Source organism: Gekko japonicus, unplaced genomic scaffold (genome assembly GCF_001447785.1).
Source record: "Gekko japonicus isolate JY-2015 unplaced genomic scaffold, Gekko_japonicus_V1.1 scaffold1371, whole genome shotgun sequence".
NCBI classification, from domain to species: Eukaryota; Metazoa; Chordata; class Lepidosauria; order Squamata; family Gekkonidae; genus Gekko; species Gekko japonicus.
The window spans coordinates 155,060-177,680 of NW_015172596.1; the positions used below are offsets into that span (position 1 = coordinate 155,060).

General features: G+C 50.9%; 1 protein-coding gene across 1 annotated transcript in view; it reads left to right on the forward strand.

The window, feature by feature from the left end:
* LOC107119108 (NACHT, LRR and PYD domains-containing protein 12-like) overlaps positions 1-22,621 on the forward strand; it is a 41,473-nt gene that overhangs the window by 10,601 nt on the left and 8,251 nt on the right. The window contains exons 2-7 of the mRNA XM_015421551.1: positions 3,602-3,928; positions 5,901-5,984; positions 12,903-12,948; positions 16,102-17,872; positions 19,841-19,927; positions 21,865-22,032. Coding sequence (XP_015277037.1) covers positions 3,602-3,928; positions 5,901-5,984; positions 12,903-12,948; positions 16,102-17,872; positions 19,841-19,927; positions 21,865-22,032 — 2,483 coding nt within the window. The remainder of the gene's footprint in view (positions 1-3,601; positions 3,929-5,900; positions 5,985-12,902; positions 12,949-16,101; positions 17,873-19,840; positions 19,928-21,864; positions 22,033-22,621) is intronic.

The window sequence follows — 22,621 nt, forward strand, 5'->3', positions numbered from 1 at the left end:
GGTTCAAATCCCCACTCTGTCATGGAAGCTCACTGGGTGACCTTGGGCCAGTCACACACTCTCAGCCTCACTTACCTCACAGGGTTGTGGTGGGGATAAAAGAGAGGAGAGAGGAATGATTTAAGTCGCTTTGGGTCCCCATGAGGTGATAGGCGGGATGTAAATAAAGTCTCACAGGCAGCCTAGTCATTAAGTGAATTCGGCTTCAGCCCATTGGCCCAGTGCTGATATGACCACTGTGATTTGGCAAACTGCCGGGCTAATGGATCCTGTCCCCATGCCAACAAAAGAAGGGTCTGCTGGCCCTTAGATAAACCAGACTTACCACCCTTCAGGTGGACACTGGAATTCTCCCAGAATGACAGCTGGTCTACAGACTACAGTGATCAGTTCTCTCAGAACAAAATGGCCGCTTTGGAGGGTAGACTCCATGGTACACCATTGACTCTAGGACAAACTGAAGTCCCTGCACCCAAATCTCCAGGGATTTCTTAAGCCAGGGTTGGTGACCCTCCTGATACCTGAAACAACTTCTTTATCTGAGGGGGAAACAACCCCTGGAGATGTCAGGGAATACAGAGAAGGGGTGTTAGTATCCTTCATGCGACAACTTTAGTGGTTTATGAGGGTGATTAATAATGTATCTCCCGCATTTCATGTGCAAAGTGCTTTCAAACTCTTATCTTGTTTATCCTCCCAATAGGGGGGCAGTTAAGCTGAAGAGGTCTGGGAGGCAGTTAAGCTGGAGAGACCCAGGCCAGTCAAGGTCATCCGATGAACAGCTGGGATGAGGAGGGATTTCAGCCAGAGGCAACCTTGCCCAGATGGTGGCACGCCCCCCTCCCCACATGGCTGATTTAGCCAGGGAGAATTAAATTCAGGTTGCCACTACTTTTCCTCAGAGGTTCTGGGGCCCTTCGAAGCTGCCTGGCATTCAACAGGGTTTCTCTTTTCCCCCACCCGCTGGCATGAAGAGGAATTCATGAGGGAGACTGGGACCATTTCCGCAGTCGTGAATTCCCCGCATTGACATTTTGAAAACTGTGCATTATGTGAAAGTTTCCACAGTAGATTTTTCCTCACCAGATGCAAACCCAGTTTTCTCCTTCTTACCCCCACATTTTCAGAATATCCAATTTTAGCGACTGTTAGCTGGGTAAGAAGGAGAAAACTTTGGGTTTGTGCCTGGTGAGGAAAAATCTACTGCAGAAAATTCCACATAATACTCAGTTTCAAAAACATCAGTGCAGGGAATTTCACAACTGCAGAAATGGTCTGTGAGGCCTCAAATGGTTGCCTGATCTCCAGACCACAATAAATCGGTTCCCCTGAAGAAAATGACAGCTTTCTGTGGCATTATATCTCACTGAGGTCCCCGAAATCGTAGCTTCTGGCTTTTGATTACCGCAGTTCCCAAAACTCTACACCATTTAGGAAAAATATCTCTTGGGAAACAGCCCACATCACTTCTGTTCTAGAACTGAAGAGCCCTACCTCTGGCCTCGATCAACAAGTTATTCTCCTTATCTCCAGAGTTGCCCGAATTAAAGGTCAACTGCTTTTGTTTCTTCTTATCAGCTCCTTCTTTCAGTCGCCTTGGAGAAATTTCATGATAAAAGAGAACTGCTTTCTCTCCTGTTGACTAACCAAGGCCTTTCCCCCCCCTGACTGGAGAGTTCATTGTTGGCCTAGGGACTGATCCCAGCCTCAACTCATTTTAGTAAAGGTTTCCCTTGCTCAAAAGCCAATCAAATCTGACTCTAGGGTTGCGGTGCTCATCTCCGTTTCCAAGCCGAAGAGCCAGCGCTATCCGAAGACGTTTCCGTGGTCATGTGGCCGGCATGACTAAACGCCAAGGCGCACGGAACGCTGCTCCTTCAACTCATTTTACCTGGCCTCAAAAGATCTCACCATGTTTGAATGAAGATGCTCTCAGAAACTGCCCACAGGTTTCCTTAGATGGGAAGGTGACTGTTTCCAAAAGTAGAAGAAGAGAAAGAGATTCTTTGCTGAATTGTGCCACCGTCTCTATCCAAACTTTGCCCTTACAGTGCCTTTTATCATTTAAAAAAATGACAAGCGATCTAATAATAGATTTCCCATGTAACATGTAGGCCCAATCTGCATCTATCATTTGCTCCCCTGTTTTACCAAACCCATGTTGGAACAGAAGTTCCTGTCTACACTGCATGCCACTTTCATTTTGATTGATTGTCGGATTTTATGGCAGTGTCCAGACTGCATGCTGCTTTCACTTTGTTTGATCTCTCGGTTTTATGGTACCGTCTACATAGATTTATGGTCGTTTTCTGGCCGTTCAGGGGTGACTTTGAAGTCAGTATGGGTGTTGGCCTGGGGTATTTGAATGTGGTTTTGAACCACATCTTTTTCTGTTCCAGTGTGGGTTTGGCAAAACAAGAGTGAATGCTAGATGCAGAATGGGCCATAGTCTGTCTCTCTAATATTGATTTTGTTTGCCTCATTGGTGTTTTTTATGGAGAAGAGTTGGTTTTTATACCTTGCTCTTCACTACCCAAAGGAGTCTCAGAGCGGCTTACAGTCTCGTTCCCTTCCACTCACCACAACAGACATCCTGTGAGGTAGGTGGGGCTGAGAGAGCTCTGAGAGAACTGCTCCTGAGAGAACAGCTCTGAGAGAACTGTGACTGACCCAAGGTCACCCAGCTGGCTTCACGTGGAGGAATGGGGAATCAAACCGGGTTCTCCGGATCAGAGTCCACTGCTCTTAACCACTGCACCACATTAACTTATAAACAGACACTCCTACAAGGAATATCTGCCCTCACCACACACACTACTTGGAAAGCCCTGAGCCTGCTTCGGCGGAGAGGGCAGGCTATAAATCTAATAAAATAAATAATAAATAATGTCAGGGGTCATTTCGTAGAAAAAGAGCTAGGGGGACTTATTAGCATAACTCATTAGCATATGCCACACCCCCTGACATCACCGGAAGTATGTCCTCCCCACAGCCGTCCCCCCCCCCAAATGACTCCTGAATAATGTTGCAACATGCAGAGCCAGAGTGATTGTAGTGGTTAGCATCTTGGGCTAGGATCTAAGAGACCCAGGTTCGAATCCCCATTCTGCCACAGAAGTTTGCTGAGGAACATTGGGCTAGGCACTGCCTCTCAGCCCAGCCTACCTCACAACATAAGAACATAATAGAAGCCAATGTTGGATCAGGCCAATGGCCCATCTACTCTAACACTGTCACACAGTGGCCAAAAATACCAGGTGCCATCAGGAGGTCCATCAGTGGGGCCAGGACACTAGAAGCCCTCCCACTGTTGCCCCCCCCAAGCACCAAGAATACAGAGCATCACCTGCCCCAGCCTGTGAGTTCCTATCTATACCTTGTGGCTAATAGCCACTGATGGACCGCTGCTCCATATGTTTATCCAATTCCCTCTGTGGTTCTGTTGTTCTGTGGTTTAAACAGAGGCGGAGGCAGCAACGTAAGATGCTTTGGGACCCAACTGGGGAGGCAAAACCAAGGCAGAAACCTAAACCCATAAACCTCCCCCTTCAACAAACTCCACCTTTCCAAAAAAACTATCAAGAGCTCTTTGTCTCTGCAGATGGATGCCCCCTGGGATCAGGCACTGCGCATCCAGCTCCTGCGCTGGATCGAGCCCAACCCGGCCCCTCTGCTCCGTCGGCTCTACGACTGCGGGCTCCTCGGCCAACCGGAGTACTTCTCCCTGCTGGAGACCAGCCCCAAGGCCAACCAAGTCATTTCACTCCTGGACAGGGTCAGCCAAGAGCCTGAGGGGAGAGAGAGATTCTTGCATGAACTGAGGGACCTGCAAGAGGCCTACTGCCCGGAGCTGCAAAACTGGATTCAACAGACCTGCCGGGAGGAAGAGGAGAAGAGAGAAGCTCCCCCATCCCAGCCGAGTATGGTGGTGACGCAACTTGCCTCTAGGGGGCACCAGTGATGCACATGGAATGACGAGGAGATGAACGGAACAAAGTTCGAGTCCACTGGCACCTTTAAGTCCAACAAAGTTTTATTCAAGGTGTACACTTCCATGTGCAAGCAGACTTCTTCAGGTACAGTGAAACAGAATTTCCTCAGCCATTACATATGGGGGGGGGGTTAGTTGCCAGGAAGGGCCAATGAGAGTCAAGACAGAGACAGAAACAAAAATTGACATTATCAGTCCATACATATAGGTAGAGGGTGAGCAGTAAATTATCATAAGGCATAATGAAGATGTCTAACAGATTCAAGGATCAAACAGGAATCACAAGCTTAGTTTATATGGTCACCATTTGTTTTTGTTTTGTTTTTTTATTAACTCTCCTAAAAAGGAGAGAGTTTATGCTTTTAATATCAGAAAAAGGGAGGGTATATAGTGGGATTAAGGACAGGTTGGGTGATACTTTCATTAGTATGTTAATCGTTATATGGTCACCATTTGTTTGGGTTCAGTTCGGGGGGGGGGCAGAATTGAACCCAAACAAATGGTAACCATATGAACTAAGCTTGTTATTCCTGTTCGATCCTTGAATCTCTTAAATATCTTCATTAGGCTGTATGATAATTTGCAGCTCACCCCGGCCTCTATTTATATGAATGAACTGGTAATTTCCATTCCTCCCCCCCCCGTCTCTGTCTTGACTCTAATTGGTCCTTCCTTGACTCTAATTGGCCCTAATTGGCCCTTCCTAATTGGCCTTCCAACCCCCCTCTTCCTATATGTAATGGTTGAGACAACTCTATTTCACTGTATCTGAAGAAGTGTGTGCACGCACAAAAGCTTATACCTTGAATAAAACTTTGTTGGTCTTCAAGGTGCCACTGGACTCAAACTTTGTTCTGCTGCTTCAGACCAACATGGCTACCCACCTGAATCTGAAGGAGAAGAACAGTTCCTGTAACTTACCAGGAAAGTTCTTAGTGAGCAGTTGCTTAGGCCTTAGGGGAAGGTTGCCATCTGTGGGTTGAGAAATTCCTTGAGAGCTGGGGATGGAGTCCGGGGTGGAGAAGGTTGGGGAACAGAAGGGCCTTAGTGGGGTATAAGGCCATAGAGTCCACCCTCCAAAGCAGCCATTTTGTCCAGGGGGAAATTATCTCTGTTGTCTGGAGATCAGTTGTGATTCTAGGAGATCTCCAGGTAGCATTACCAGAATCCAGGTGGTACATAAGAACATAAGAGACGCCAATGTTGGATCAGGCCAAAGGCCCATCCAGTCCAACACTCTGTATCACACAGTGGCCAGAAATACCAGGTACCATCAGGAGGTCCACCAGTGGGGCCAGGACACGAGAAGCCCTCCCACTGTTGACCCCTCCCCCAAGCCCCAAGAAGACAGAGCATCACTTGCCCCAGAGTCCCTATCTATACCTTGTGGCTAATAGCCACTGATGGACCTCTGCTCCATATGCTTATCTAATTCCCTCTTGAAGCCGTCCATGCTTGTAGCCGCCACCACTTCCTGTGGCAGTGAATTCCAAGTGTTAATCACTCTTTGGGTGAAGAAGGACTTCCTTTTATCCGTTCTAACCCGACCGCTCAGCAATTTCATGGAGTGCCCACGAGTTCTTGTATTGTGAGAAAGGGAGAAAAGTACCTCTTTCTCTATCTGCTCTTTCTGAAGGTCTCCTGGGATTACAACTGATCTCTAGACAACAGGGATCAGTTCCCCTGGAGAAAATGGCTGTTTTGGAGGGGGAAATCTATGGCATTATCCTCTGCTGAGCTACCTCCCCAGGTCCTATCCCCCGAAATTTCCAGGAATTTCCCAACCCAGGGCTGGCATGGCGACGTTATCTCCAGATCCTACTGGCAACCCTAGTCCTCCTAGAAACTGAAAACCACATTTGTCTCTCCCTTCTTTCTCATTGTGTTTTTGCCCTCTTCCTTTCTCTAGTTGCCAGCCTCTCCAAAAGAAGTCATCCTTCCTTCTGGAAATTTTGGAAACACAAGAAATTCAAGATTGCAGAGAAGTCTGTTGGTAAGTCGTTCTCCCACCTGCCCTAGTGGCCCGTTCTCCTAGGTGCTGCAAACAATTCTATGATTCTGCCTGGGAATCAGTGGTCATTTCGTAGAAAAAGAGGTGCAGGAGCTCATTAGCATAACATTAGCATAACTTATTTGCATAGGCCACACCCCCTGACATCACCGGAAGAAGTGTGTCATAAGGCAACACCCACCGCTTTGGATTCCTAGCTGGGGGGGGGGACATGCAAATCTGCCCTCACAGGGAATGGAGAGCTTGTACCTGAAGGCGGGCCAGGGGGAGGGGGCTCTGCAACTTACGTGCCTGCTTCTTGCTCCTTGTGGCCCGACTGAGGGCTGCTGGGAGCAGCGGGTGGGGCTTGTTGCATGTGCCCGCCCCCTGGGCTCCTTACTGCCGGAACTCTGCTGCTGTGCGCTCCCGCAGGAAATGACCCCTGCTGGAAATTAAGGTCTTATTGTCCCCCCCTACACAGAACGTACTAAGGATAGATTTAGCCCCAAAAACTGCCATTAACTGTGGTGGGGAAGGGGATAAAAAAGACCCAGCAGTGAAACTGGGAACTGGCAAAAATGTGAGACTCAGATTCCTTAACCATACTGACCTCATGGACCTCGCGTACGGCACATATCCGACCCGTGCTGCGCGAGCTGCACTGGTTTCTGGTGGAGTACTGGATCAGGTTCAAGGTTATGGTATTAACCTTTAAGCCCCCATGTATCTTTGGGACCGCTTCTCCTGGCATTACCCCCCCCCCCAAGAGCATTGTACTTGGTATAAAAGAACTTAATGGTCCGTGGCCTGAGAGACATCCGGCTGTCCTCAACCAGGGCCAGGGCATTTTCAAGTCCCCTCAGAGCTGTTCTCTCAAGGGCAGTTACCGAGAGAGCTCTCTCAGCCCCACCGACCTCACAGGGTGTCTGTTGTGGGGAGGGGAAGGGAAAGGAGATTGTAAGCCGCTCTGAGACCCCTTCGGGTAGTGAAGGGTGGGGTATAGATCCAATCTCCTCCTCCTCTTCTTCCTCTTTCTCCTCTTCTTCTTTGCTGATCTTTGATTGTAATAAATCGAATTGAATTCTTCTTCTGCTGCTGCTGCTGTGTGCCAACGGGGCAGAGGAGAGAGTGACAGCAGCCCATAATGCTGTGGACAGCTCACTAAATAAGGACCTGGGTTTGCTTGGAGTTTTTGAAATGAAACGCTGGAGCTTTCTGCTCTCCCTGCTTCTATGCCTAGCAGTGCGGTCCTAGGCAGGCTACACCCTTCTAAGTCTGCTGAAGTTGATGGGCTTAGAAGGGAGCATCCAGAGGACTATAAACCTCTTGAATGCTGGCAATTCATTTGGTATTCTTCTCTTGTTGTTCAGATCACGGTATTGCATTAGCTTGTCTTCGCCGGGGTCCCTCTTTCTTCTAAACCCATGGTCTCGTTTCCCTAGATGTAACTTCTTAAGGTGCTTCTCCTTAGCCTCTTGGCTCTATTTTATTTATTTGTTTGTTTGTTTATTGGATTTATGAATCGCCCACCCTGCAAGCAGGCTCTGGGCGATTTACAACTTTATCAACATTTAAAAAACAATTAACATATCCTTGACAGTAAAACAATAAATTAAAACCCATCCGAAATGGCCTATAGTAGTTTTTCTTTGCCGGCCATACCACCGTCCTGCACAGCAGGGCAGGATAGGGTATGGGGGGGCATAGAAGAGAAAGAAGAAGAAGAAGAAGAAGAAGAGATTGGATTTATACCCCACCCTTCAATTGTAGTCTCAGAGCGGCTTACAAACTCCTTTCCCTTCCCCTCCCCACAACAGACACCCTGTGAGGTGGGTGGGGCTGAGAGAACTCTGACACAAACTGCTCTTTTTCAAGGACAGCTGTGCCAGAGCTTGTGACTGACCCAAGGTCACATCAGCAGCTGCAAGTGGAGGAGTGGGGAATCAAACCCGGTTCTCCCAGATTAAAGTCCGCGCACTTAACCACTACACCAAACTGCCCATCTTAACCTACCGTTGCTGTCCTCCGCTAGGGGTGCCAACGGGTGCCTCTGTCTCAATGGAGGCCCAAGTCGCGAATGTTGCCAGATCAGTGTGGCAGAATTCTGGATTAAGGGAGACTTGGCCATAAGGTAAATTGAACATATGTAGCAAAAGCAGACTTTGGCTTCTTCCCATGAGGCACTGCAGTGTGTCCAGAGCCAGATTCCTAGCAGCAATGTGGTGACTGACTAGGAACTCTGTGAGCTCCTTTCCCCCACATATAGTTCACATTCCTTTAGCCAAAATGCACTAAGCCTCAAGGCTGAAGATCTCTAGAGATTTTTGTTTATAACTCTCCTGCTCCGGCCAGAGGCTTTGGCCTAACTGATGGCCCTGGGGGAGCCAAAGGTTATGGTTTTATGGTGCCATCAAGGGGGAGGGCCTGACTACTGGTGCGCTTATGACATTCCCGCAGACGTTTGATGTACGTCTTTTACTATCTGACAAAAAGGTATAAATATTATCAATGTTGCGTTGTTCAGCACCACCTCCCGAATGCTCAGTTGGGGCCTCCGGCTAGTGGCCAAGAGATCTCTCTTTCTTAATTGTGCACACTGCCTTTTTGGTGAATGCTCTGAGGTTTTTTAATATTCTGTTAAGCAGGGGTCATTTCGTAGAAAAAGAGGTGCAGGAGCTCATTAGCATAGCTCATTAGCATAGCATCTGCATATGCCACACCCCCTGACATCACCGGAAGTGTGTCAGAAGGCAACACCCACTGCTCAGGCTCCACTGGACTCTTTTGGATTGCTAGCTAATGGGGGGGGATGTGCAGACCTGTCCTCGCAGAGGAGGGAGAGCTTATACCTGAATAAAACTTAGTCTTAAAGGTGCCATCGGACTGTTTTGGACAGGGAGGGGGGCGGGGGGGGGCTCTGCAACTTACCTGGCTGCTTCTTGCTCTGACTGAGGGCTGCTGGGAGCAGGGGGTGGGGCTTGTTGCATGTGCCCGCCCCCTGGGCTCTTTACAGCCAGAGCTCCGCTCCTGTGCGCTCCTGCAGGAAATGACCCCTGCTGTTAAGGTTCAATCAAATAGATTGTAGTGTGTAATGCATGCTTGTGGCTTTTTCTCTTCCTACCAAGACTTGGTGTCCAGTCAGACTCTATCCGCCCATAGAAAAGAACCCTATTGGGGTTAGGGATTATTGGTAGAGGCCTGGACACCTAAAATTCCCCTACAATCAGCTTTTTACCATCTTCGACTGGTTAGGCCACTAGTTCCCAATCTCTCTCCTTACGACCTAGCCACAGCAATCCATACAATGGTCACCTCCAAGCTGGTCTACTGTAACTCACTCTACGCAGGGCTGCCCTTGAGACTGACCCAGAAACTTCAGCTGGTCCAAAATGCAACTGCACCCCAAAGAGCACATATACAACCAGTGCGCCACCAGCTGCATTGGCTCCCTGTTGAATACCGGATCAAGTTCAAGGTTATGGGATTAACCTTCAAAGCCCTGTGCGGTCTGGGACCAATATATATGCAGGATTGTCTCTCTCAATATGTCCCCGACGAACCTTGTGTTCATCAGATCAACATCTGCTGGTGATCCCCAGCCAGCCCAAAAGACATCCGCTTAGCCTCGACCACAGCCAGGGCCTTTTCAGCTTTGGCTCCGGCCATGTGGAACACTCTTCCAAGGGAAGTCAGGGTCCTGCGTGGAGTTGTCAGGTCTCCCCACCATCATGGCGGGGGGTTTGGGGGGCATTCCGGGGGTGGGTGGGACATCATGCTTGATGTCCCCAACTCAGTAATGTCAACCAAAAGTGACACCATCCCTTTGGCACCATTGCGCACAGTGCTCTGGTTTTGGGGCAAAAACTCTATTGCCCAAAAATTACAGCGTTGCAGCGCAACATTGCCGGTGCGATGATGTCACTTCCAGGTGATGTCATTGTGCCGGGGACATAACGCGCCAGTCTCCCTGTTTGGCCAGTGGTGAATCCGAGCCCCCAAAATTGGGGGGAAACCCACTGGGACCTGGGGGCTGGCAACCCTAGCCCTGCAGGACTTATTACAGTTCCGCAGGGTCTGTAAAACAGATGTCCCGCCAGGCCTTTGGTTGAGGCGGTGGATGTCTAACTACATTGGCCTCCCCAGCTCCACCCTGCCTTGCTCCATTTGTGTTGTACTACCGGTGGTGGCACTGCCCACCTGCCCAGTATCCAGTCTATCTTGGGCACACACAGGGCCCAGCTTATTTTGCACCCTAGGCGAGGATCCCTTCTGGCGCCCCCCCCCCTGCGCCCACCATTTTTCAATAATAATTGATTTTTTGGAAGAATGAAAAACACAAATAATCAAGGAACTCTCAGAGTACGGGGCTGGGTGCAGTTTGGTGCCCCTAAGGGCCGGCCCGCTCTAGGCGATTGCCTAGTTCGCCTAGTGAGCGAGGCGGCCCTGGGCACACATACAAATAGTATTGCTCGGAGCACTTGCTTGTGTCATTTGTTTTTCAATAGGTTTTAAATAGTGGGATTATGTTTTGTCTTATCTCGTCTTATACCAGTTGCCGTAACCCGCCCTGAGCCCTGCTCACAGGGGAGGGCGGGCTAGAAATGGAATTAAATAAACAAACAAATCATAGATCATAGAACCATAGAACCATAGAGCTGGAAGGACCTCCAAAGTCATCTAGTCCAGCCCCCTGCACAATGCAGGAAATTCACAAATACTCCCCCCCCCACACACACACACACTCCCAGTGATCCCTATTCCATGCCCAGAAGATGACAAAAAAACCTCCAGGATCTCCAGCCAAACTGGCCTGGAGAAAAATTGCTTCCTGACTCCAAGCAAAACCAATCAATCTTCTAGGTAAAGCTAAGATAGCTCTCCCTGCCCATATATCTCTTACCTTGCAGCCGCCTACCACTAGAGTGCCCTTCAGCCTCTTTCCCCATCTCCAAATTGCATTGTTAGCAAGTATGTCCTCCAATGAGTTCTCCCTTTCTCACAATACAAGAACTTGTGTGCACTCCATGAAATTGCTGAGCGGTCGGGTTAGAACGGATAAAAGGAAGTACTTCTTCTCCCAAAGAGTGATTCACACTTGGAATTCACTGCCACAGGAAGTGGTGGCGGCTACAAGCATGGACGGCTTCAAAAGGGAATTAGATAAGCATATGGAGCAGAGGTCCATCAGTGGCTATTAGCCACAAGGTATAGATAGGGGCTCTGGGGCAAGTGATGCTCTGTCATCTTGGTGCTTTGGGGGGTCAACAGTGGGAGGGCTTCTAATGTCCTGGCCCCACTGGTGGACCTCCTGATGGCACTGGTATTTCTGGCCACTGTGTGACACAGAGTGTTGGACTGGATGGGCCTTTGGCCTGATCCAACATTGGCGTCTCTTATGTTCTTATGTTCTTATCCAAAAGAAGACCAGAGTAGCCCTGTTGGATCAGGCCAATGGTCCATCTACTCCAGCATCCTGTTTCCGACAGTGATGAGTCAGGTGCCACAGCGAAGCCCCCAAGCAAGGTCTGTCTGGCAATATCCCTCGACTGATGACAGTCATCTGACAGTCAGAGCCCTTCCACCTCTGTGCTCAGAGGCCCCATCTAGCCATAATAGCCAATAGTAGACAGGGTCTCCAGAAGCCTGGCCAATCCCCTTTTAAATTCCTCTAAGTCGTCATCACCACATTTTGTGGCAGTGAGTTCCACAAGCCATTATCTGTAGAGAAGAAGAGGAGGAGGAGGAGGAGGAGGAGGAGATTGGATTTATACCCCGCCCTTCAATATCCAGAGAAGTCTCAGAGTGGCTTACAATCTCCTTTCCCTTCCCCTCCCCACAACAGACACCCTGTGAGGTAGGTGGGGCTGAGAGAGCTCTTGACAGAAACGGCTCTTTTTCAAGAACAGCTCTTATCAGAGCTACGGCTTGCCCAAGGTCATTCAGGCAGGTGCAAGTGGAGGAGTGGGGAATCAAACCCGGTTCTCCCAGATTAGAGTCCGAGAAGGAGATTGGATTTATACCCCTTTGTTTACTCGGCGTCTCAGAGCGGCTTACAGACTCCTTTCCCTTCCCCCCCCCCACAACAGACACCCTGTGAGGCAGGTGGGGCTGAGAGAGCTCTGACAGAAACTGTTCTTTTTTTTCAAGAACAGCTGTGCTAGAACTAGGGCTTGCCCGAGGTCATCCAGCAGGTGCAAGTGGAGGAGTGGGGAATCAAACCCGGTTCTCCCAGATTAGAGTCCACGCACTTAACCACTGCACCAAACTGGCTCTACTGCCTTTTTGTCTGTCTTGCATCTACTGCTAACCAGTTTGTACGGTGACTCCTAGTTCTTGGGGAAAGGGAGAAAAGTTGGCCCACTTTCTGTACACTGTGCATAGCTTTGTAGAGCTCTGTCAGTCGCCTTTATTCTCAAGTAAAGAGAGACAGATGCTTTAGCCTTGCCTCCTAAAAGCAGGTGCTCCAATGCTGTGGTTCTCCTTTGCTGAGTTTAATCCTCACATCACAACAGCTCTGTGAAGTGGCCAGAGTGAGACAGAATAAGTGGCTAAGGTCACTCAGTAAACTTTGCTGTTCCAGGAGGATTTGAGGATCCCCGTTCCAGTCCCAGTTCTCTGTAGTTCTAGTCCGACATTCAAATCACTACACCACACTGGCATCTAACTCTCTTCCCCACTCCTCCACATGCAGCTGCTGGTGTGACCTTGGGTCAGTCACAAGCTCTTTCAAAGCTGTTCTCTCAAGAGCAGTCCTCGAAAGAGCTCTCTCAGCCCCACCTACCCCACAGGGTGTCCGTTGAGTGGAGGGGAAGGGAAAGGAGATTGTAAACGGCTCTGAGTCTCCGAGTGAAGGGCGGGGTATAAATCCAATCTCCTCCTCCTCCTCCTCCTCCTCCTCCTCCTCCTTCCATTCATGTATAGGACAGTGATTTGACTTTCCGAAGAGCCCTGAGCCGACAAGTGAAAGGTAAGAAGGGGAGGGAAGGGAGATGGTAAGGTCAATGCAAGACAAGGGAGACGTTGATAAATGGAAGAGGATCACAGTCATCAAAGGTGCTAGGTGAGCATCTAGTCTTCCGGTTGATGGCGGCACGCTAACGGACTCACCTCCCGGACCTCCCGGGGGTGTCTCCGTGCTCTGGCGGACGGAGGGGGTGAGCAGGCTCGTTACCCCCCCCCAGGAGCCCGGGGAAGGGCACCTGGCCAAGGAGCTTTGTGGGGGTAGCCTCTTCTCTGGCCGAATGCCAGAGAATCGAGGCTCCCCCTAGCTCCAGTGGTCTGTCCAGCCGAGAGACCTGATGCTCCTGGGCCAAATTGTCTAGCTCCTTCCACCATTTCCCATTCCAGAAAGGAAACAGGGATGTGGATAAGCATATGTCTAGAGTGGGGTTGCCAACTTTGGGTTGGGATATTCCTGGAGACTTGGGGGTGCATCCTGGGGAGGGCAGAGTTTGGGGGAGGGGAGGGACCTCAGTGAGGTGCAACACCTTAGAGTCCACCCTCCTAAGCAGCCATTATCTCTGGGAGAACCAATCTCTGTTGTCTGGAGATGAGCTGTAAATTGCAGGAGATCTCCAGGTCCCACCTTGAGGTTGGCAACCCAAATTTAGAGATGGACCGGAAGGGGGATAGCCACTTTTATCAACCATGGTCATAGCCCAGAGGCCTTTACCTTTTAGAGTTCCCAGCTGAAAATAATCGCAAACAAACAACCTTGCCTATGCCTTCGACCACATGTTGTTGTGCCGAAATCAACAGGCAAAGAAGCTTCCCGCAGACTGGAGAAAAGCACGACCCCTTACTGATGACTATGCCTTAGGGTTGCCAATTCTGGGTTGGGAAATACCTGTAGATTTTGGGGGTGGAGCCTGAAGAGGAAGGGGTCTGTGCAGGGGTCATTTCGTAGAAAAGGAGGTGCAGGAGCTCATTAGCATGACTGATTTGCATATGCCACACACCCCGACATCACCGGAAGTGTGTCAGAAGGCAACACCCACCGCTCAGGCTCCACTGGACTGTTTTGGATTGCTAGCTATTGGGGGGGGGGGGAACGTGCAGATCTGTCCTCGCAGAGGAGGGAGAGCTTGTACCTGAATAAAACTTGGTCTTAAAGGTGCCACTGGACTGTTTTGGACTGGGGAGCTGGGGGTGGGGGGCTCTGCAACTTACCTGGCTGCGTCTTGCTCTGACTGAGGGCTGCTGGGAGCAGGGGGTGGGGCTTGTTGCATGTGCCTGCCCCTAGGCTCCTTACTGCCAGAGCTCTGCTCCTGTGCGCTCCTGCAGGAAATGACCCCTGGATGTCCTCATGCAGAAGTCATTTCAGTGGGGTAGAATGCCAAGAGCCCACAATTCCAAAGCAGCCATTTTCTCCAGGGCAACTGATCACTGTCACCTGAAGATCCGTTGTAATACCAGGAGATCTCCAGGCCCCTCGTGGAGTCTTGCAACCCGACTGTGCCTCAAGCTGCTGTGAAAAGCAAAGGGGCTAGGTTAAAAATATCTTTGCAACCTTAGCTAATTACAGCACAGTTATTGCAAGTGAAGCCCTTTGGAATGTGCAACGTACAATACAAATTCTAGGTATGATAATAATAGCAATTATTGTCTTGTCTCTTGCCACTCCACCAGGAGGAAAAGTAAACCAGGGCTCCGAACACACCACCGAGGAACTGCAGGCGGGAAGCGAGGCTGTTTGTCCCGGGGCGAACTGATGCGCGTTTGCGCGATCAGACTTCTGCCTGCCTACCCCGCAGTTCCGCATAATACTTACCTTTCCCTGGTGGTTTTTTGCGTCGCAGGAGACGCCCCGCCAACGAGATGCCCCGCCAACGACTCCCCATGTGGAGTCCTAGTTCCAGGGCTTTTTTTTTGTTGAAAAAGCCCAGTAGGAACTCATTAGCATAATAGGCCACACCCAACAGCCAGAAACTCATTAGCAGATTAGGCCACATCCCTGACAGCGCAGCTCATTAGTATATTAGGCCATACCCCATACCTTCCCTTGGCCTGTCTAGGCGCTCCGTGGCTGTGGAGAGTTAGGGCAAACAGGCCCTTGGACAGGCTGGGGCCCCCCCCCGCCCCCCTAAGGCGCGGGGGGGGGGGGGTCGCTCTCCAGGCCTTCCCTCTGTAGCCACACACGCAGAAGTTTTGGCTGTAGTAGGCGTGGCCAACTCTGAAGCCAGCCGGAACTCCGTTCCTGTGCGTTCCTGCCCCAAAATAGCCCTGCCTAGTACTATATGAGTTTGGTGTGACTCTGGCTACCATCAGTCCGCCTTATGGGTGTGTGTGTGTGAACTGCTATGTCTATTTCACCATCTTTTAATTGTTTAACGGTTTTAGCTGTTTTTAAAGAATTAACTATATTAATTTGGTTTTGATTGTTCATGCACTCTGATCTCACCCACCCCGAGCCCGCTTTGGGAAGGGCAGGATATAAATTTAACAAATAAATAAATAATAATTAAAAGTGTCTTGCAAAAAAGGTAAATTTACATTTATTCGGGTGCATCGGTTCACATTCGGGTTGCGTTCGAAATGAGAGAGAGAGAGAAGCGTAATCCAGAGAGTACTTTCCCTATCATGTGGGGGGGGGGGTATGAGGGCATTGTCTCCACAGGAGAGAACTACAGAGACGTGAGTCTCCATGGAAGGCCATGTTGAGAGAATGAGAGGACAAAGGGAGGAGGGGGGTCAGAGGGGAGTTCCCAGGTTAAGAAACAAAGAGGTATCCCATTCAAGGAGATAACACCCATACACACCTAGAGTGATATAGCACCCCCCAATGCCCAGGCATCCTGAGTTGCTCACTCCAACAGAGGGACCTCGGTGAGGTATAATACCATAGAGTCCACCTGCCAAAGCGGACATTTCCTCCAGGCGAACTGAGCTCTGTAGTCCAGAGATCAGTTGAGATTCTGGGAGCTCTCCAGGTCCCACCTGGAGGTTGCCAACCATACATCATGACTGAGTGGTGATCTGAACACAGGACATCCCCGTTAACACTGTCTGCACCACACTGGCTCTAAATTACATGGGGTGACCCTTGTTTCTGCAAAATTCAATGCTATGCGTTCTGACAAAATGACCCTCTGAGCATTTGTGTCCCGCCCATCTCTACTAGCCGCCTTGCAGAGCCACCGCCGCTGGCTGATGACCCGCACGGAGAAGCTCTGCACCAATGTGGATGACAGCGAGTCCTGTGGGCACATCGAGGTCCGATACACTGAACTGTTGCTCTCCAACAGTCCCAGCTCCGGCTCCACCAGCCACGACTACCTGCAGCTGGCCTCCCGCCGTGCCCGACTCTACTCCCTCCATGCGCCTCGCCGCCTGGCCTTACGGCAGCTCTTCTCCTTGCTGCCTGGGGAATGTTCTCCGCCTCACCGGGTGATGCTGAGCGGTGCCGCTGGTATCGGCAAGAGCGTCACGGCCCAGAAGATCCTCCACGACTGGGCGCTGGGCGCAGCCTTCCAAAAATTTCTCTGCGTGGTGGACTTCTCCTTCCGAGAGCTTGGCCTCATGGCAACGTCCCAAAGCCTCGAGGATCTGATCCGCGCCAAGCATCCCCACCTCAGCAGGGTTCTCCACGAGTTGCTCGAGCAACCCGGGGAGCTGATGGTGATCTTAGATGGCTTGGACGAGTTCAGGCACCCGTTGGACAGCAAGAACTCCTGTTTCCAGGTGGACCAGCCGTGTCACATCAAAGATCTGGTACAAGGACTTCTCTCTGGGTCTCTGTTGCCAGGATCCACCGTTGTGGTCACCTCCCGGCCTTCTGCTACCCTTCCGGAAGACAGTTTTGACCGCTGTTTCGTTATCCTCGGCTTCCAAGAAGAGCAAGTGAAGGAGTATTTCTCCCGTTTCTTCCGGGACCCCGAGCGTGCCGCGGCTGTGCTCAGCTACGTCTCTGCCCAAAAGGGCTTAGCCAGCCTCAGTTTCATCCCCCTGTACTGCTTCATTCTCTGCACAGCTCTGGGGGAGTTCTTCTCTCGGGTCGGGGCGAGGGAGGCCTCCCCACCCAGCACCATAACCGAGGTCTACCGTCAATACTTATGCACCATTCTTCGGCCGCACGCGTCTGCGCAGCAGCAAGCAAGAGGACCAAACTGTGCTCTGGGAAGGTCCCAAGGTTTGGTGTTGCAGCTCGGCAAGCTTGCCTATTCTGCTCTACTGAGAGGAAAGATCCAGTTCGACATCGGCGAGCTCCGTGAGTTTGGTTTCGACCCCCAGAACCTTCCCGGTGCTTTCTTGAACCGCATCTTCACCAAGGAGAAAGATGACGGCTACCGTTTCTTCCATCTGACCGTACAGGAGTTCTTAGCTGCATTGTACTCCGTGGCTATCCTAGACCCGAGTGCTCAGGAGCTAACGGCTTGCTTGGATCTCTGGTGGGATGGAATGGCCCGAGATGGAAATGAACTCCCGTCCCTATCCAAGAACGGACTGCTTGGTTTCACCAGGGAGCTCCTGAATGGACACTACCAATGGGGCCACCTGCAGATGTTCTCCAGGTTCTTCATGGGCCTCTTGACCTCCAGGATAGGGGGCAGGCTGGCGGGACTGACTGTGGGTCTGACGGGAGATCCTCTCGTACCTTTGGCTGCCTGGCTCAGGGAGAAAGTCCCGTACGAATCTGACCAGAGACTGCTGACCTTGTTGCATTGCCTGGCGGAGCTGCGGCAAGATCGGGTGACCCAGCAGGCGGCTTCCAAGTTGGACGAGGTGGATCTGTTCAAGGTGACCTTGAACCCGGCGGACTGCGCGGCCCTGGCCTACGTGCTGAGCTGCTCCGAGCCCAAGACACTCCGGAATCTCAACTTAAGCTACAGCAACATGGGCATCGGGGGACTGAGGAGGCTGCAGGGGCTCCTCCATCGGTGTGAGACGCTCCAGTGCGTATCGGCTTGGTAGTTTCTTGATCTTGGGAGGGATGAGGGCCAGTGGGACGTAGTGGTTAAGCATGTCGGACTAGGATCTGGGATACCCAGGTTCGAATCCCCACTCCTGCCGGGGAAGCTTGCTGGGTGACCTTGGGCCAGTCACCGCCTCTCGGCCTGACCTACCTCACAGGGTTGTTGTGAGGATAAAACGGAGGAGAGATGTAGGTGTAGGGGGATTTTAGGGGTCCAGGCCTCTGCCAGGGATCCCCAATCCCATTAGGGTTCTTTCCTATGGGCGGGTGGAGTCTGGCTAGGGAACTCAGGCCTCCCGAGGGAGAGAAACACAACAGGAACAGTTGCCTTAAGCTGAAAGTATTTATTAACTCTAAAACCATACACAAGTAAAACTTAACAGCATATATTCAATATCTCCAGAGAGAGAGAAACACAGTGAGAAGAAGGAAAAGGAGGAGGAGGAGGAGATTGGATTTACTCCCCAAAGGAGTCTCAAAGCAGCTTACAATTGCCTTCCCTTCCTCTCCCCACAACAGACACCCTGTGAGGTAGGTGGGGCTGAGAGAGCTCTGAGCAAACTGTGACTGGCCCAAGGTCACCCAGCTGGAATCAAACCTGGTTCTCTCAGATTAGAACCTGCACGCCAAACCACTACACCAAAGAGTTTCCTTAAACTAAAAGTATTTATGAACTCTAAAACCATACAGAAGTAACTTAATAGCATATATTCAATATCAGTACCCAACAGCATATAGAAAAATCCCAATACCTGATATAGTATACACTTCAGAAAGAACAAGGAATTCCCGGACTGTGGACCAAGACCTCACTCAAGCCTAGTTGGGGTGTTGGTCAAATCAGCCCCGAAGAAAGCCCAAAGCCTTCTTTTTAAACTCTTTTCAAGCAATAGGAATAAAGGGAGGAATCAATAAAATATACCAAACTTGCTAGTATATGACCTTTGGCCCAGATATATCTGATTAACTGCCATGTCAAAAAGACCTAGACTGAGATGTTGAGGCTTTGAAGTCTGGCACTGGGAAGGCCGTGGCATGCGAACTCAGGCAAAGGTACATCTACAGGTCAAGGCTGTAGTTTTCATGCCTCGGCTGCCAGCCAAGGAGCAAAGGCTTATGGGACTTCTGAACCAAGAAACCAAGGTCGGTTATAGCACAGAAGAATAGAAAGGCCCAGGCTCATTGAACCCCAAATTCTGCAACAGTGAGCTTCCTTGGGTCCCTACTGGGGACAAAAGGGGGGGGGGTACAAATGAAGTCAATAAATAAATGAAATAAGCGAGAGGACTGAATGGCTCCAGAGGGAAGGGGCATGGGGAGAGCTCCCATCCTCACCTGAGAACAATCCGCTTAGACCCACCAGTGTCCGATCTTCTGCTGGGGAATAGACTTGGGGCAGATCTCTCAGTTGTTACCTGTGGGTCTCAGAAGCAAGGCTTTTTTTGGGGGGGTGTGGGGGAATGGTGGGTAGAGTTGCCAGGTCTTACCTGTCTGGCATGGGGGAGAACGAGGCTTGCTCACTGGTTCTTGAGGCGTGCACGCATAGCGTGTGTGCCATGACGACTTCACCCGGAAGTGATGTCATCGTGCTGGGCACGTCCTACAGGGGACACTCTAGGATTCGCCTAAAAACTCTATGGTGACCATAGCCGAATGCTAGAGCGTCCCCGTGTGACACGCCCAGCACGATGACGTCGCTTCTGGGTTACATCATCACGCCAGGCATGTTGGGCACAGTGGGGCTGTTCGAGGTGGTTGGTGGCAGATTGGGGCCACTGAAATCGAGAGAAACCCCGCCCTCTTCGGGGGGGCGGCAACCCTAATGGTGGGGCAGGTGGGAGTCAGAGGGTAGAGAGACACTTGAGAGAGGATCTGGGGTGGAAAATTTATGACAGATAGGAAGGTTTGGCTGTGCTTGGCTTCTAACCATCCTCATTGTCTCTTCCAGGCTAAGATATAATTCTCTGGACTGGGAAGCGGCTGCAATAGAAGCTGCAGTGCTCAGGTCCCCGGACTGCCGGGTGAAACGGCTGCTGTAAGTTACCAGGGATTCCCAGCAAGCCAGCCATCTCCCTCTCTACACACCCTACTCTTTCTTTTTTGTGCGTGTGGCTTTCACGGGGTCACCTGCCTTTTCCGCAAATGCAACTGAAACTACATTTATTTCTCCAGAGGCCTCTTGGCGATCCAGGCTATAAACTTAAATTGAGTGAATTCTGAGTACTTAAAGGACAATCTTGACCAATATGATGAAATACGGGACCTGAGATCTGCACAAGGAGCCAGTTTGGTGTAGTTGTTAAGAGCTGCAGACTCTAATCTGGGAGCACCGGGTTTGGTTCCCCACTTCTCCACATGCAGACGCTGGCGTGATCTTGGGTCAGTCAGAGTTCTCTCAGAGCTGTTCTCTCAAGAGCAATTCTCTCAGAGAGAAAAAGAGATTGGATTTATACCCTGCGCTTCACTACCCAAAGGAGTCTTAGAGCAGTTTACAATCTCCTTTCCCTTCCCCTCCCCACAACAGACACCCTGTAAGGTGGGCGGGGCTGAGAGAGCTCTTTCAAGGACTGCTTGTGAGAGAACAGCTCTGAAAGAACTTATGGCTGACCCAAAGTCACACCAGCAGCTGTGAGTGGAGCAGTGGGGAAACAAACCCAGTTCTCCCAGATTGGAGTCCGCGCTCCTAACCACTACACCAAGCTGGCTCTCACTCAGCCTCACCTGCCTCAGAGGGTGTCTGTTGTGGGGAGAGAAAGGGAAGGAGATTGTAAGCGACTCTGAGATTCGGAGTGAAGGGCGGGGTACAAATCCAATGACTACTCCTCTTCCTCCTATCCCAAGTTCCCTAATCCTGGAAGGGCCCTGAAACAACTTTTTTTAAAAAAAATGAGCGAATTTTTCAGCAAAATTGATGGAGTTTTTTAGAAAGTATTTGTTATTAAAACAAGGCTATTTTAGTGACAGAGCCATAAGCCAATGGGTTGAAGTATTTAATATTGACCTTTGGTGTAGTGGGTTAAGCCAGTTTGGTGTAGTGGTTAAGTGCGCGGACTCTAATCTGGGAGAACCGGGTTTGATTCCCCACTCCTCCACTTGCACCTGGCTGGATGACCTTGGGCAAGCCATAACTCTAGCACAGCTGTTCTTGAAAAAGAGCCGTTTCTGTCAAGAGCTCTCTCAGCCCCACCTACCTCACAGGGTGTCTGTTGTGGGGAGGGGAAGGGAAAGGAATTTGTAAGCCACTCTGAGACACCTTTGGGTAGTGAAGGGCGGGGTATAAATCCAATCTCTTCTATTCAGGGGTCTTGTTGTAGAAAAAGAGCTGCCGGAGCTCATTAGCATAACTCATTAGCATAACTTATTTGCATATGCCACGCCCCCTGACATCACCGGAAGTGACAGAAGGCCACACCCCCTGACATCACCGGAAGTGTGTCAGAAGGCCCGGCTACTTACCCTCCTGCTTCATCCTCATTCCCAAACGGAATGAGGATCGAAGCAGAGGGCGGGGTAAAGAAGGGGGCGGGGCTTCACCACGTGACCGCCCCACCCCCTAGAGGTTCTCTTCCGGAGCTCCGTACCTGAGAGCTCCCCCCCGACTAGAGCCCTGCTTCTTCTTCTTCTAATCAAAATCTGAGATGTAGAGGTTAATTTAAAAAAAATGTGTAGTTTTCTGCCATGGAACAACCCCACTGAAGAAGATAACAGCGGTTACCCAGAGCTCATTGCTGGTGGGGAGGGGCTCACTGTATGGCCCATTTTCAAGGGCTCCTCCACCCCACCACCCCATTCTCCGCCATTTGGGCCTCAAGGTCCTTGCGAGGGCAGCAGGGCCCTTTGGACCTTGTTGGATGTTGCCCTATTGTTGCTGGTGGGGAAAGGGGCCCCCATAATGGTTCAGGGTCCCAAAAATGTAGGCCCGCCACTGCCCTCAGTTAAGCTCCCTGCTTATTTTGTTTCCCTCCCTCGAAGGTTTTGTGGCAACTGCCTGGGTTCAGAGGGCGTGAAGAGCTTATGGGATGCCCTCCGGGAGAACACCACCCTCCAAGAGCTCTATTTGGATATCACAGGCATCACCGACAGCGGCTTGGACAACATCCTGGTTTCCCTGGAAGGCAACACGACTCTCAGGCTCCTGACGTGAGTTTCTGCCATTCAGCTGTTGTATGGGGGTCACTGAGGGAGGCATGGAAGGACGGCGGCTTTGCGACAGAGGGGGTGGCTTGCAAGAAGAAGGTCCAGGCTCCGTCCCTGGTCCCTTCCCCGAGGATCTCAGGGAGCAGCTGTTGGGGAAGATCTTTCTCCACCTGAGACCTTGGGGAGCTCAGAATAATATCAGGCTGGATACCAGCTCTGAGAGAACTTGGGACTGAACATGGGGCTTTCTTATGAGAGCTGCTGGCTCACTAGCAGGCGGTGGAAACAGGGTTGCCAGGTCTGGGTTGGAAAATGCCTGGAGACTTTGGGGTTGGAGCCGGGAGAGGGCGGGGTTTTGGGAGGGGAGGGGCCTCAGCATGGCCCAATGCCATAGAGCCCACCCTTCAAAGCAGACATTTTCTCCAGGGGAGCTGATCTCTGTCAGCTGGAGGTCAGTTGTGAAAGCGGGAGATCCCCAGGCCCCACCTGGTAACCCAGTGGCATCAAGTTGCAACAACCCCGTAGGGTTTTCAAGGCCAGAGACAAACAGAGGTGGTTTGCCATGGCCTGCCTCTGTGCAGCAACCCTGGTA